The sequence below is a fragment of the Dermacentor albipictus genome, chromosome 5 (genome assembly GCF_038994185.2).
Source record: "Dermacentor albipictus isolate Rhodes 1998 colony chromosome 5, USDA_Dalb.pri_finalv2, whole genome shotgun sequence".
Taxonomy (NCBI): Eukaryota; Metazoa; Arthropoda; class Arachnida; order Ixodida; family Ixodidae; genus Dermacentor; species Dermacentor albipictus.
The window spans coordinates 92,446,625-92,459,954 of NC_091825.1; the positions used below are offsets into that span (position 1 = coordinate 92,446,625).

The window sequence follows — 13,330 nt, forward strand, 5'->3', positions numbered from 1 at the left end:
AAGCGTAGTTACCACAGGGACAGAACACGTTACGAGATAAGATAGATAGATAGATAGATAGATAGATAGATAGATAGATAGATAGATAGATAGATAGATAGATAGATAGATAGATAGATAGATAGATAGATAGATAGATAGATAGATAGATAGATAGATAGATAGATAGATAGATAGATAGATAGATAGATAGATAGATGTTTTGATTGCAACAGCGTAGGATGTAAGTTGCTTACACAGGCTTCCTGACAATTTGCCACCCCTCCAATTTATTACTCAATTATTGCAACTTAATATAGATAACTAAGTTATCATCAGCAGCAGCAGCCCTCATTAGAGGCATCTGGGACTCTATGGAACTTTCGTTGCCATGTTACATGACATACTGTTATTAGCTCCATACATCAAACTCCACACACACACAGACACATACACACGCTTCAATAGTTAGGTATGAACTTAGTTTACCTTTCCCAAATTGAGCTCCTATTTAATATTTGACAGGAGCAAGCGCCACACCCTTTCTATCTATTTTAATGATTGAATAAAAATTATTAATTTTTCGAACTTTGAAGCAAAATGGCGAGGTAGGCGAGTTAGCTTGACATTGTTTTGACAGTGCAACACAACGAGAAAAAAAAAGAAACAGCGGAAAAACGGCCAAATAAACCAAGCCACAGCGCTGATATTCAGCTTGCCTTGCGTCCTGCAGCCGCTCGATTACTTGCTTTTGCTCTTTGTACAAACTTCTGGTACTTTGTACAGGCACGTTGCTAAACGTTAAAATGGTGCGCAGGTGGCTATTTATGGTTAGTTTATTAAAATTCAGTTGAGGAGGAGGGGGGGGTTAGGTGAAATACTATGACCTGACAAAACAGACTGGCTTATCGGAGATACCGTAGCGGAGAGCTGGGGATTTGATATGAGCATCTACGGTCCTTTAACGTGCAGATAATTCGGTTTATTCTTCTGAGGAGCCGCAATGATCAAAATTAATCATGTCAAAAATGTACTTTTGTGAGGTACTACGCGGACTAAACGCTTTCTCTTTTGGCGCAATCCCAAGAGCTTGAGAAGATGCCTTAACGGATATACGTGATGTGCTCATTTCAGGCACATTTTCACCGTGGTGTCGGCCGGCATTGCAGCGTCCAGATCAAGTTGATCGATGATTTCACTGTATAACTGTTGTTTCAAATGTGCTTTGCGTGGTTGCCGGCTAAAACAGAAACCTTTTGGCAGACATTTTGAGCGCGATATCACCGGATCATCGCTCGGAGCTATAGAAACATGCTGATGCCGGGCGACGCTAAACCCAAAAATATGCGGGCACTTCGCTCATTGTGGCTTCCGCCTTATTTATCAGCTCAAGCCCGTTGTTTGCTGGATACTATATTCTGTGGGCCCTAATTGATGAGACAAGTTTTCTTTCTAGAATTGTTCTCAGGCAACGTGATAAAACTGTGGAGGACGCTTAAGCTTCGCCTTTAAGAGCGGAAAGCGATAGCATTTGAAGATCCCTGACTGCTTCGCACGCTTCCCGGCCACTGCAGCCTATGTAAGCGTAATGCTTACCGAGAAAAGCTCACGTCGAACGCTATGCACGAAGGTGGGCTTTCTGGTAAAAACGTGGCCTCTTGCGTGGGTCGCGATGCAGCGGAGGCGAGCGCCATCTGGAAGTGTTTCAAGGAAACGGGCGCGCAACTCCGTGGACTCCGAAATATTCGCGTGCAGACAGGCGCCAATGGCGGCCCCCGTGGCTTGTCCTTGAATGGTAGAAACGCTGGAAAAGAGCTTTGAGTTTTTGCGTAACAGAATTATGTTTTCTCGTATAATAATATTACAGTCCGACACTATCGTGTCTGTAGGTTGTGTGTAAGTCGTACTTTACGATATTTTGTACTAATTTTAGGTTGAGAAATACAATCAGTACAGTAACTTTCTCGCACCACATGGTGGACTTCGGTATGGGTGGTTCGAAAATCCTTTTGCTGAAGCGACGTCCGGCGCTAGACGCAGACGCCAGATTTTCTGCGACATGGGCCTTTAACGCTGTCACGTTAATACTGTTTATCATTCTGAGCGCACAGTACGCTATCACCGCATTTGCGTCATACATCAATGCCTATCATCTCATTTCTCAGGCGGCTGCGTTTATATAGAGGCAAAATACCACTGCTAGTTATACTAATAAAGAATGATCAACCAATAATGAATAATTTAATTTATGTTCCCTAGAACAACACCGAGGCCTAGGTGCTTATACTCAATCAATCAGTCAATGGTTTCTTTACCGCGCCCAGGAATAACCGTGAAGTCTGAATGCTGTCGCAACATTAAGAAACAATAAACAAGCAATAATACTTAAGAGGAATATAAGTAAAACAACAATTATTGAAATGAAGAAGTTTGAAAAGAACACGGTAAATTAAAAAAAAGGTGAAAGGTGAATATAATACAAAATGGAGGAAACAGGCAGTTTAACAATGTGTGGCAGGAACTATGACACTACAATGCAAACCTCGGAAAAGAACAGTGACAGCGAGTTATGAAAATTTCGAGATCATGAAATTAAGCGCTTTAAAGACTGCATTCTGTGGACGGTTGATTCTATGTGATGGAAAGCAGGAGCATGCAACAGTCTTATGTTCTCTGGTGATCTTGCGCGGAATTCAAAACACGCGGCAACTTAAGAGTTCGGAGCAGGCAAGAATATCGTGAAGTAGTTTTAAAAGAAACAGAAGGTCAGCATGATTACGTCGGCAGACAGTTAAGGCCGCTGAATATAATGCAAGAATTCTAGAACAAGGTCCAGTGTCCGTGTTAGCAAAATGGTGACGACATACGTATGCTTAGAATCTCTGAATCCGGTCTATAATGTCACTGCTCAGTCTAGAAATTATATAGCAGCCAACCAACGCGTATACGATTTTACCAAGACGGATTGTTGTGTACAACTTTCGGAACAGTGCAGGGTAATTGAATTGCCTTGATAATCTGCAAATAGAACCAAGAAAGCGCAAACCGCGTATTGCAGCGCGTTTAGTGCGAGCAGAAAAGTGCAAGAATATCAAAACGTACACCGGGATCATTGATCTCCAAAACCTTACACAATGGTACAAAATCTATAGAATGAAAAAAGGAAATGTTTGCCGTTTTATGTGTAAGGTCATGACTTTGGTCTTAGCAGCATTCAAGGCGAGGTTATTACTTTTGCATCATTCAGAGAAAGAATGCAGGCCAGACTATAGGATGCAACAGTGGGAATTTCCTTAAAAATCTTGATGTCATCGGCATGTAGAAGGAAGGAATAATTCCGAATAGCAGAAAGAATGTCAGCAATAAATATTTTACAAAAATGTGATGGTCGTAATACCGATGCTTGAGAGACGCCTCCAGTTAACACATAAAAAGAAGGCGTTTGTTCATTAACGTTAACGTAACAGGATCTATCAAGGAGATAACTGCGTGAATTATTGACAGTTGACGAGGCAACACAAAGGTGCGTAAGCTCTATCAGAAGCAGCGAGGGGCTGACTACATGAAAAGCTTTGCTGACGTCGCAGTAAATGTTGTCGACATACTACTACTACTACTACTACTACTACTACTACTACTACTACTACTACTACTAATACCACTGCTACTACTGCTACTACTACTGCTACTACTACTAATAATGATAGTAATAATAATAATAATAATAATAAATTGACAGCCCTTCACTACTGCCAAAAGCGGTGCAATCGAAGCTCGGGATGCACGGCTCTTCGTTTTCGTAATGCCTACACTTCGCGCTCCCTCTCCACGAGGTCGGTACGTCGACGACGAGCCCTTTCTCGAGCTAGTTTCCGGCCGCGCGTTCTTCGGTCGAACGCACGATGCGCGGCACGCTTCCGCTGCCGTTCCTTCAACGCAGCCTACTCTTCGGCAGAACGAATCAAACATGGCCTCGCCATCTGACTGCCTGGCCTGAAATGGCGGAGAATGGCGGGCGCGAGGCGAGCGAACATGCGATCCCACCCTCTCCGTATTCCGCAGGGAGGGGACGCCTGTGATTGGCTCGCGCCTTGCGCTTCCTCTATGTGTTCATGTATATAAAACACCGCTTTAAAGAGCACGTGTGATGAACCGACAGTGCCTGAATTTTGCTTGCACGACACATTAAAATTTTGTCAATGCTGCCAGTTTACCTAGCATGTCCGTTGACGTGTTTTTTTATCTTTTGTGTATTCTTTGTGTATTCCAGAGCCGGAAATAAGAGAAAAAAAGGACAGTGGCTGAATCGCTTAGCGTGGTGGTCTCACAAACCGGAGGTCGGGTGGTTCGAATCCGCAGCCCGACAAACGATTTTCATTTTCGCACGGCAACACCGACTCCAACACCAGTTAGGCAAAACAAGCTTCGCTTGGTTTATAATTTTATTGCAATCTTGAGTTTATGCACTGAAATATCGGGTCCGTCAAAGCCCCAGAGAGGCTTGCGCGACGGGACTCCGCTACACCGGCAACGGGAAAATTCAGACATTGAACATGATTGAAATCAGTCGTCACTACCTAGTGAACGAGATAGAAACAGAAAACTACGTGATATTATAAGAGAGAAATGAGGCAACAATCGACTAATTAAAAGACAACATAGACGAGTGGAAGATGATTTAACATATCCCGTAGGGTGCGCTTTGAGGTCGCGCTGAGTATAACGTCTAGGAGTTTATTGAAAATTTGGGTAACATAATCACACCGCCTACCTTCGCCATTGCTTGTAGCGCAAAGTGGCGCATTAAAACTAGGAATTTCTTTTTGAGTGATCGAGGCGCAGTGTAGGCATCTCCGAAACCAGTGTTCCAAAAATAGCGCGAGACGATTGTTTGCACAAACAGCAAATTAAAGGAAGGCAAGCAAGGAGACGAAAACAGATTTGCACTGTTCGCCACAGAAAAATTGTAAGCGATGCTTTTCAGAATACTCTTTAATATGACACCGATTCTGAACTGCTAACAAACAGAACACGACGACGAGGACAACGTTAATAATAATAATAATAATAATAATAATAATAATAACAATAATAAATCTAAGTGAATGCAGGTAGCTTATGGTTTACATAACATAGTTCAAAGGTTCCGAACGACGTGAAGATCTCCATTGTGACGGGAGGCTTGAGCTATCTGAGTGTTTACAGCCATTCTCAACACGCAAGGTTCTCTTCGTAACACGCTTTTATGTGCCGATAATAAAGCGATAGCGTTGAGGAAGGTTTAGCTCGGGTGTTCCTATCTGAATACATTTAAAAAGAATATTTGAGGACGTTTCTTGCGTTTAGAAGAAAAACGAAATCTAGCGGGTGTTCGTTTCGAAATTGTAATTTAGATCCTGAATTTTTTGCCGAAATTGGACAATATTGAACATTTTCCGAGAACGAAACAATCAAGTTTTATACTCCGCAACTCAGCAATTAAAGAGCTATCACAATTCTGTGAATTGCATCTGACAACACATATAAATCGAACAATTTATGTGTCACACATGAAGTCCCCAAAATTTAGTAATATGAAAATGCAACTTTGGAGAATCCTTGTACACAACGTAAAGACTTCACGTAAAATATAAATGACATAAGGAATCTGCTGCTTCGAATGATCTAATGGATGACGTTTACAGAACCGCAATACCTGTTCTTGATGCAGGGATAGTAATTTGTAAACTTCGTACTTATAATTTTTTGCAAAATTGGAATTTTGGAAAATCATTTTAATAAAATTCTGGCCGTAAATCGAAATTCCGCTTCCAACAGTCTCTAGAATTTAAGTTTCTCTCCAAAGTGCAAGAAATTTCATCAAAATACGTTCAGGGTTTTCTGTAAAAGCGTTTCTGAGTCTTACATGCATTTGAATAGGCCGCGTCGGAGTTGGGCCCGAGCGCAAGCTTCCCCTTAAGGCCCCCTGTCGCAGAAATTACGTCGTCGTCGTCCGGTGCCCTGCGTCCAGCGTCGACCGCCCTTTCGTTAAAGTAATTCCGAACCACACATACCCAACCACGCAGGTCCTCCGGGTAGCGCAGGGAAGTTACCGAGAGTAATTGAATTTCTCAAAGTAAAGTGCGTCAAAGAAATGGTAAAGTACGACTTACACGCAACTTAGAGACATTATAGCCTCGGATTGTAATTGGAATAGACGAGAACACGTAATTCTATTGCGCGGGACCTGAAACACGAGCCCCTTTCCCAGCGTTTCTACCTTTCATAGAACGACGCGCCCGGTCTTTGCAACACCTCCAGCTGGCGCTCGCCTCCGCGCATTGCGGCCCACGGAGGAGGCCACAATTCTACCAGAAAGCTCGCCTTCGTGCGCAGCGTTCGCCGCCAGCCTTTCCCGATAAACATTACGGTTACGATAAACATTACGGTTAGCTGCAGTTGCCGCTAAGTGCGAGAAGCAGTCAGGCATATAGGAATGTTATCGTATTCTACTCTCAAAGGCGAAGCTTAAGCGTCCTCCATTTCTGTAGCTTATATTATTAAAATGCAATTTGCTAGAAGCAAAGAAGACCCAGCCTTCAAAGTTAAAGAATTATGTCAGTTGTTGCAAGACTGAAACCGAACAGCACGCTATCAATGCTTTGTGAACGAAGGAAAGGCGAACAGAATAGCGGCGATTGGAATGTGAAACTTATGTTGACCGTTATAGCCATGGCGTCATGTTGTAAGATGAATCGGGCGCATTCACACTGGTAGAGGGCGTGGAATTGCTTTTCTTTTGCCTTTTTTGCATGTCCGCCACCTGCACACAGTGGCCTGCTCGCGGGTGGTAGCGCCGGCCTCTCCTTCAACCAAGCCGTGCTATTGCTGGTTGCGTCGTGTGTTGCGGAGGGCTGCGTGTGCAACTTCTGCGTCACGCTTTCCGTCCGGTGCCAGACCAGAGCTCAACTACTGCTGCAGACGGCTGTTTTCAAAAAGGTAACATATATATGCGCTGTATTAGCTAGATATGGTATATACCTAGCTAATGTAAGCTACAGGGATTTACGTGACTCGCCGTGGTGGCGTTGTGGATTTGGCGTAGCGCTGCTCAGCCCGAGGTCGCGAGATAAGAGCCCGGCCGTGGAGGCGGCATTTCGTGCACGTTATACTGTTTTCTTCCACTATGGAGTGCCTCGTAATCATATGGTTGTGTTGGTGCGTAAAAGCGAAGAACTTAATTTAATTTTCTTCTTTGAATGTAACACATACAAGACTATCAGATTTATTAAAAGGATGCGTAGTAGGAAATGTAAGGAAAACATTAACTTTTCTTGAGACAAGGAGTAACCGGCGCCACATTTGTGCTGAACATTGCTGTCATGTCAGTGACAGAAAAAGCTAACTCTATAATAAAATGCGTCTTGTTCTAAGTTTTTGCAACGAAGCTGTATATGGCTAGGACCTGGCGGATCGCGTCCGCGCGTAGACCAAGAATTTCTCATGCGTGGGCCGATCGCGAAGATGGTGCAATACCGGCCCGACTCGCGGCTGAGGTGAAGCAGGTTTTGAGCACTCCCCATACGTGGGACGATCACGTAGATAGTTCAATACCGGGCCGATCCGCGGCGGAGGTGAAGCAGGTGTTAGGCACCCACTCCGTACTTGGGCCAACCACGAAGGTAGTGCAATGCAGGGCCGACCCGCGGCGGAGGTGAAGCAGGCTTTGAGCAATCCCCATAAGTGGAACGATCGCGAAGATAGTGCAATACCGGTCCGACCCGTGGCAGAGGTGAAGCAGTCGTTAAGCACTCCCATACGTGGACCGATACCAATGATTGTGCAATACCGGGCTGACCCGCAGTGTAGGTGAAGTAGCCGATAAGCACTCCCAAACGTGGGCCGATCCCGAAGACCCGATAACGGGCCGACCCGCGGCCGAGGAGAAGGAGCCGTTAAGCACTCCCATACGTGGGCCGATCCCGGAGATTCTACAATACCTGGCTGACCCACGGAGTAGATGAAGCAGCCGTTAAGCACTCCCATTCGTGGTCCGATCCCGCAGATAGTGCAGTACCCGGCCGACCCGCGGTGGAGGTGAAGCCGCCGTTAAGCACGCCCATACGTGGGCTGATGCCGAAGATAGTGCAATAGTGGACCGGGGGTAAAAATAACCCTTGGGGGCAACAGTGCAATACTGCATATAGGGGTAGCAACTAAGACGACAGACCGTTCTCGGAAGCTAAGAGCTTAGCACATTGGCTGCAGACCTCTAGTAAGCACAAAACCACCAAAGCGCTGACGCGCTTTTTAAAGACAGCCGGACTAGACGAGCATATGTGAGTGAACATTCATCACGAGTGAACATATACGTTAGTGAACAACAAACTGCGGGTGCGCGCACAGTGACTCTCATTCTCTCCTTCTTATCTGTATCCCCCTTTCTCCTTCCCATCGTGTAGGGTAGACAACCAGGCGAAGCTGTGGTTGACTTCCCGGCCTTTACATCTCCCTATTCCTAACGCAACAAAAAAGTACGCAGCGTAGCGAACTACGTTTTTGCGAAGCATTTCAGCTTGTGAACATTACATAGCGCTTGTTAAATGATAGCGACCGCATTATGCTGAAGCTCGCATACTTCTGCGATCACGTTGCGTCGCATACTGGAAGTATAGCACCCTGAAATTCCCAAGAACGGTGGATTGGTCAAATTGGTATTACTAAATACTTCTACAACGCAGTAGACTAAGGAAGGACACAAAAAGATCCACAAAGACGGGACATCCATGAATGATGGAGTAGGTCTTGGGTCTATCTTAACCAGTGAATTGTGCTTTGTAGAAAAATCCTTGAGTTCATTCAAAAACAAACAACCAAAAAACCTGTTGCGCTTCTAATGATGCAAAGGGGTTTTAAGAAGTTACAATGCGTTTCATAGCAGTAATGCCATTCTTTGAGTCCCGAAATGGGGTGCACGCATATTTATGGCTGAAAGATGTATGTACATCCTATTCGCATATGCGATACAAGGAAGCCGGAAACCTCTCGGTGCGGATTTAAGAGTAACTATTTCTAATAAATACTGCTAATTGAACACCATCACGAAACAAGTGCAGCCGACTTAAGAGAGAAAGAGAGGGAAAGAATGAAAGACAGGGATAGAGTCTAGAATTTCTCCAGTTCATACCCCTACGCATCAGGTGGGGGATTGGTTAATGAAAAAAAAAAGAGCTCGGTTTAGTGACGCGCACTAGAGGAGGCATGGCGTGTCTACTGCCGGGAACTCAAGTCTGTCGACTTGAGGTACTTTTGAGAAGCTGATATGACTTACTTAGACTCTATACAATGTGCCATGAGCAGATTGCTCCATCGATGTTTTTTACCGAAGCAAACGTGCTGGGAGCCCGGCCTCCGTTTTCTTCAACTTAGTTTAAAAATGCGGCCCTCATGTTAGCTCCATGTTCAACAAATGAACACTGTCAAAACCGGCTTCTCGGAGTAGACGGTGCCGTTAACCAGGTCTTCCCTATTGTTTTTATTTGTTGGACTACGTTTCCCAGAAGATAATTCTTTCTTATAGTTCATTCCGGAAAAGTTAATGATGTGTTGAACTTCCTTTTCGTAAAGTACGCAAGTTCGAACATTTAACCATGCAACTGCTTCTCAAAACGTGGCCCACTGACCTCCTGGGGATCAATCTCGATTTTTGGTCCTTATCGCAGGCTACCGATGCTTTAGAACGCCTCCTTCCTCTCTATCTCCAAACATTTATTGGCTAAAGCCTACTTAGCATGGCAACTTCCCCTTAGGTGGGTGTGATAGAGACATGCTTGTTTGCTAACGAAACGCGGAGGCAGTTTGTTCATTCGCCAGGCTACGTGAATGATGCCAATGATAATTTCTACAAGGAAGCCGACATGGCGGCGGTTGTTGAGATGAGGTGGGGTTAGCCCGGCAGACTTGACGGGCATGCCATTCATCCGACTGATCGTCTTTTCAGTGTCATAGTCAGCTGTAGACCTAGTCAGTTTTATCATCTGATCGATAGATCTCATCTCTCATAGTGCTCGATGTCATCTGTCTGATAAACTTCCGGATAATCGACATATTTGTCGACCAGACGATAAGTGTAGTCTCTCGTAAGAGGGTTAGTAGAATTCCCCTTAGTGACTTGAGTGCCATAAACAGTTATATCTTGAAAACTTACCAATTTCGAATGTGTGTGAGGAATACTTACACTCATTCTATGCCGACCCATCCAGGTGACCTGCCTTTCAGCCGCCGGCGTAGCGGCCAATCCATCCGGCTTCGTGTCTACACTGCTCATCACTGATCCCTGGGTGGTGTCTATCTACACCAATTTCTTAGCGAACGCCGGCATAGGCCTTCTGTGTATTCCGGTCGTCTTGTCTGCGCTGGCACACGAAATGGGCTACGAACCCCCCTGCGCCTGTTTAGCCTGGATAGTGGCGGTCGCATTGGCCTGCGTGGTCATAGAACCGCTGCTCTACAAAAGATACGTGAGTGACATTTACGTCTGTATTCCCTTGTACTTGCGGAACACAGAAAAGCAGAGAAAACACGAAAGCAGCATAATAAATATGTTCGACTACAAGACAGGCGCACAGTATTATGCACCGCTATACTGCCATATAGCGACGACAAATGAACAAGGTTACCTATATTCTAGCTCCCAAATAGTTTGCGGAGTACATAAAAGGACAAAGTGTGCAAATGCTCGTACAGTTCCGTAATCAAATAAATTAGCTAATCCAGGATGTAGTCGCTAATAGGATAACAAATTTGAACGCGAATTGCTGATTACAGGTAGTTTGATGAACAAGCGCATCTCATCTGGAGCCACTGACGCTAAGAGCAATGGTCAAGGAGGCAACCGTAAAACCTTGCAATACTTTGTGACAGCATAGGAGTTCTCATGTAGAGAGTATTTTAAGCATGAAATGCTTTTCACTCCTGTTGTCGGCGACATTCAAGAGACCTTGAGCAAAAATCCAGAGCCATTATCCAGGCACTAAGACGAGAACATCCCTGCATCGTTGAGAAAACAAAACGAGATCATCTGGTCAACCAATCAAAACTTGAAGAAAGTGCGGTATCTGGGCCCCAACCCTTCGTACAGGACCGCATTACATAGCCTAATCAAGTTACAAAAAATATTGCTTCCGATTACTTCCCAATGTTTGTTCACAATATCACTCAAGCTGTAACTTCTAGTACACTGAAATTCTCTTTGCCATCTCCAATAGCGACGTTGAAAAGGCAGATACAGGGCACCATATACTTGATTGTCATCTTTTTGGCGCTAAGACAAGGTTAGCTGTTCAACACCAGCGGTCCGGGAGTTCCGCGGCTCGGGTTTTGCGCGGGCTTGAGAGATGACGCCACACTGCCTGACCAAACCGGTAGCGGCCGCACTCCGCGATGGCTGTTTCGCCGAGCCGACACTTGCCATGAGGTTCAGTTTAAAACAGGTTAGTGTGCTGTGGTGCGGTTAGGTGAGCCGTTGGGAACATGCACTATACCCATTTTAGCATTGTGGCTAGTATTTTTAACCATACAGCAGGCCAATTCATTGGTCCAAGCAGGAGAGGCCTTTACAACAAGAGAGAGAGAGCAAATGATAAATGAAAGGTAGGGAGATTAACCAGGACTGAGCCCGGTTGGCTACGCTGCACTTGGGATAGGGAAAGGGGACGGAAAGATTAAAAGAAGAAGAGAAAGTCCACTGGGGATATCGTTCAGTCAGTCAGTCCGGATCACAGACGCTGACTCAGTCCTGTAGCTGTCAAATATCGAAGCAGCGCTTTTGTGGCCTTTTGTAGCTGCGATATGCGAGGCCATGGTCCCAAGATCTTGTTCAAGGTGAACGGTTTTCTATCTAACTGGTTGACAGCTGTGCAGAGATCTTGTCTTTCATTTTCAAAAGATGGGCAGTAGCACAGTGGATGTTCTATAGTTCCCTCGACACCGCAGGCATTGCACTCAGCGCTATCAGCCATTCCAATCAAAAACGTATATGCTTTCGTGAATGCGACGCCCAAGCGTAAGCGACACAGCATTGTTTCCCCATTACGTGGAAGCCCTGGTAACAGCCGCAGTTGCATAGATAGATCGAGGGAATGCAATCGATGTTCAGTGAATTCAGGTGAGGTGCCACTTCTCCAATGTTATACAGTGCGCTTGCTTGCCTAAGTATTGGGCTGCGTCAGTCCGCGATAAAGGTATAGAAACAACGGTTGCTCCTTCGTGTGCTTTCCAAGCAGCTTCGTCAGCGAGGTCGTTGCCTGAGATAGCACAATGGCCATGCAGCCACTGAAACGCGACGTCGTGCCCTTTCGCGATCATGTGATGGTGCATTTCTCGTATCTCCGGCACGAGTTGTTCCCAGGACCCACGACGAAGGGATGACAGAAGACATTGTAAGGCTACCTTCAAATCTCAGAATATTGCGAACCAATTAGCCAGTTGGTTGTTAATATAATCGACGGCACCTCGGAGGGCAACAAGCTCCGAACCGGTCGATGTTGTGAAGTGAGAAATCTTGTATCGGATTCTTAGTGATCATGATATTATAACCACTGCGCCGGTGGAGCGGGTCTGAGTGAAAGAGCCATCCGTGTATATGTGGACTCGGTCAAAGTAGAAAGTGTGCAAACAATCCAGAGATGCTTGCTTCAAGGCCAAGGTAGGCAGGTTGGTCTTCATTCTTATCCCTAGAACCGTAGGAAGCACTTGAGGTTGTTTTAAACACCACTAAGCTGAGGTTGAACGTGCTGAGGGTGTGAAGCCCGATGGTAAGGAGGCACGATGAATGCTGACCTCGTTGGAGAAGGACGCCTGTTGTCGCCCTTCTGGCAAGCAGACAAGAGAGCTTGACTGCATCCGTGAAACATTACCAACATGTGCCCTAATCGTCTCGGCGCTGATGTAAGTCGTGTACGGATGGTCTTGAGCCATTATAATGGTTCCTGCTGTTGAAGCGCTCCGCGGAAAGCCTAGGCAAACACGTAGTGCCTGTACTTGCACGCTCTGAAGTTCTCGCGATTTGACTTGCATATTTTAGCATGCACGGGAGAGCTATAGCGCAGGAAACCGATAAAAAATGCTCGACATAACTGTAGCATGGAGCCCACTGACGATCCCCATGTTTTGCCGGCGATGAACTTGCAAACGTTAACAATAGGTGAGAGCCTGTTCTTCAAGTGAGCAACCTGACGGCTCCAAGAGAGGTCCCGGTCAACAATGACACCCAAAAACCGATGATTTCTCTTATTGATGCATACTGGATAACCAGAAATCAGTTTTCGCGTAAAAGCGACTAACGCACATTTTTCTGTTGAGATGGTAAGGC

At 45.4% G+C, this 13,330-nt stretch overlaps 1 protein-coding gene across 5 annotated transcripts in view; it reads left to right on the plus strand.

Annotated features, from left to right (window-relative positions):
- The window catches only part of LOC135897060 (multidrug resistance protein mrp-7-like), a 139,331-nt gene that overhangs the window by 53,712 nt on the left and 72,289 nt on the right, over nt 1–13,330 (plus strand). For 4 of the 5 annotated variants that reach the window (XM_070538591.1, XM_070538592.1, XM_070538590.1 and 1 more), the window contains 2 exons: nt 6,792–6,957; nt 10,221–10,478. In XM_070538591.1, the coding sequence (XP_070394692.1) occupies nt 6,792–6,957; nt 10,221–10,478 (424 nt within the window). The remainder of the gene's footprint in view (nt 1–6,791; nt 6,958–10,220; nt 10,479–13,330) is intronic. The other variant, XM_070538594.1, reaches the window with a different exon arrangement.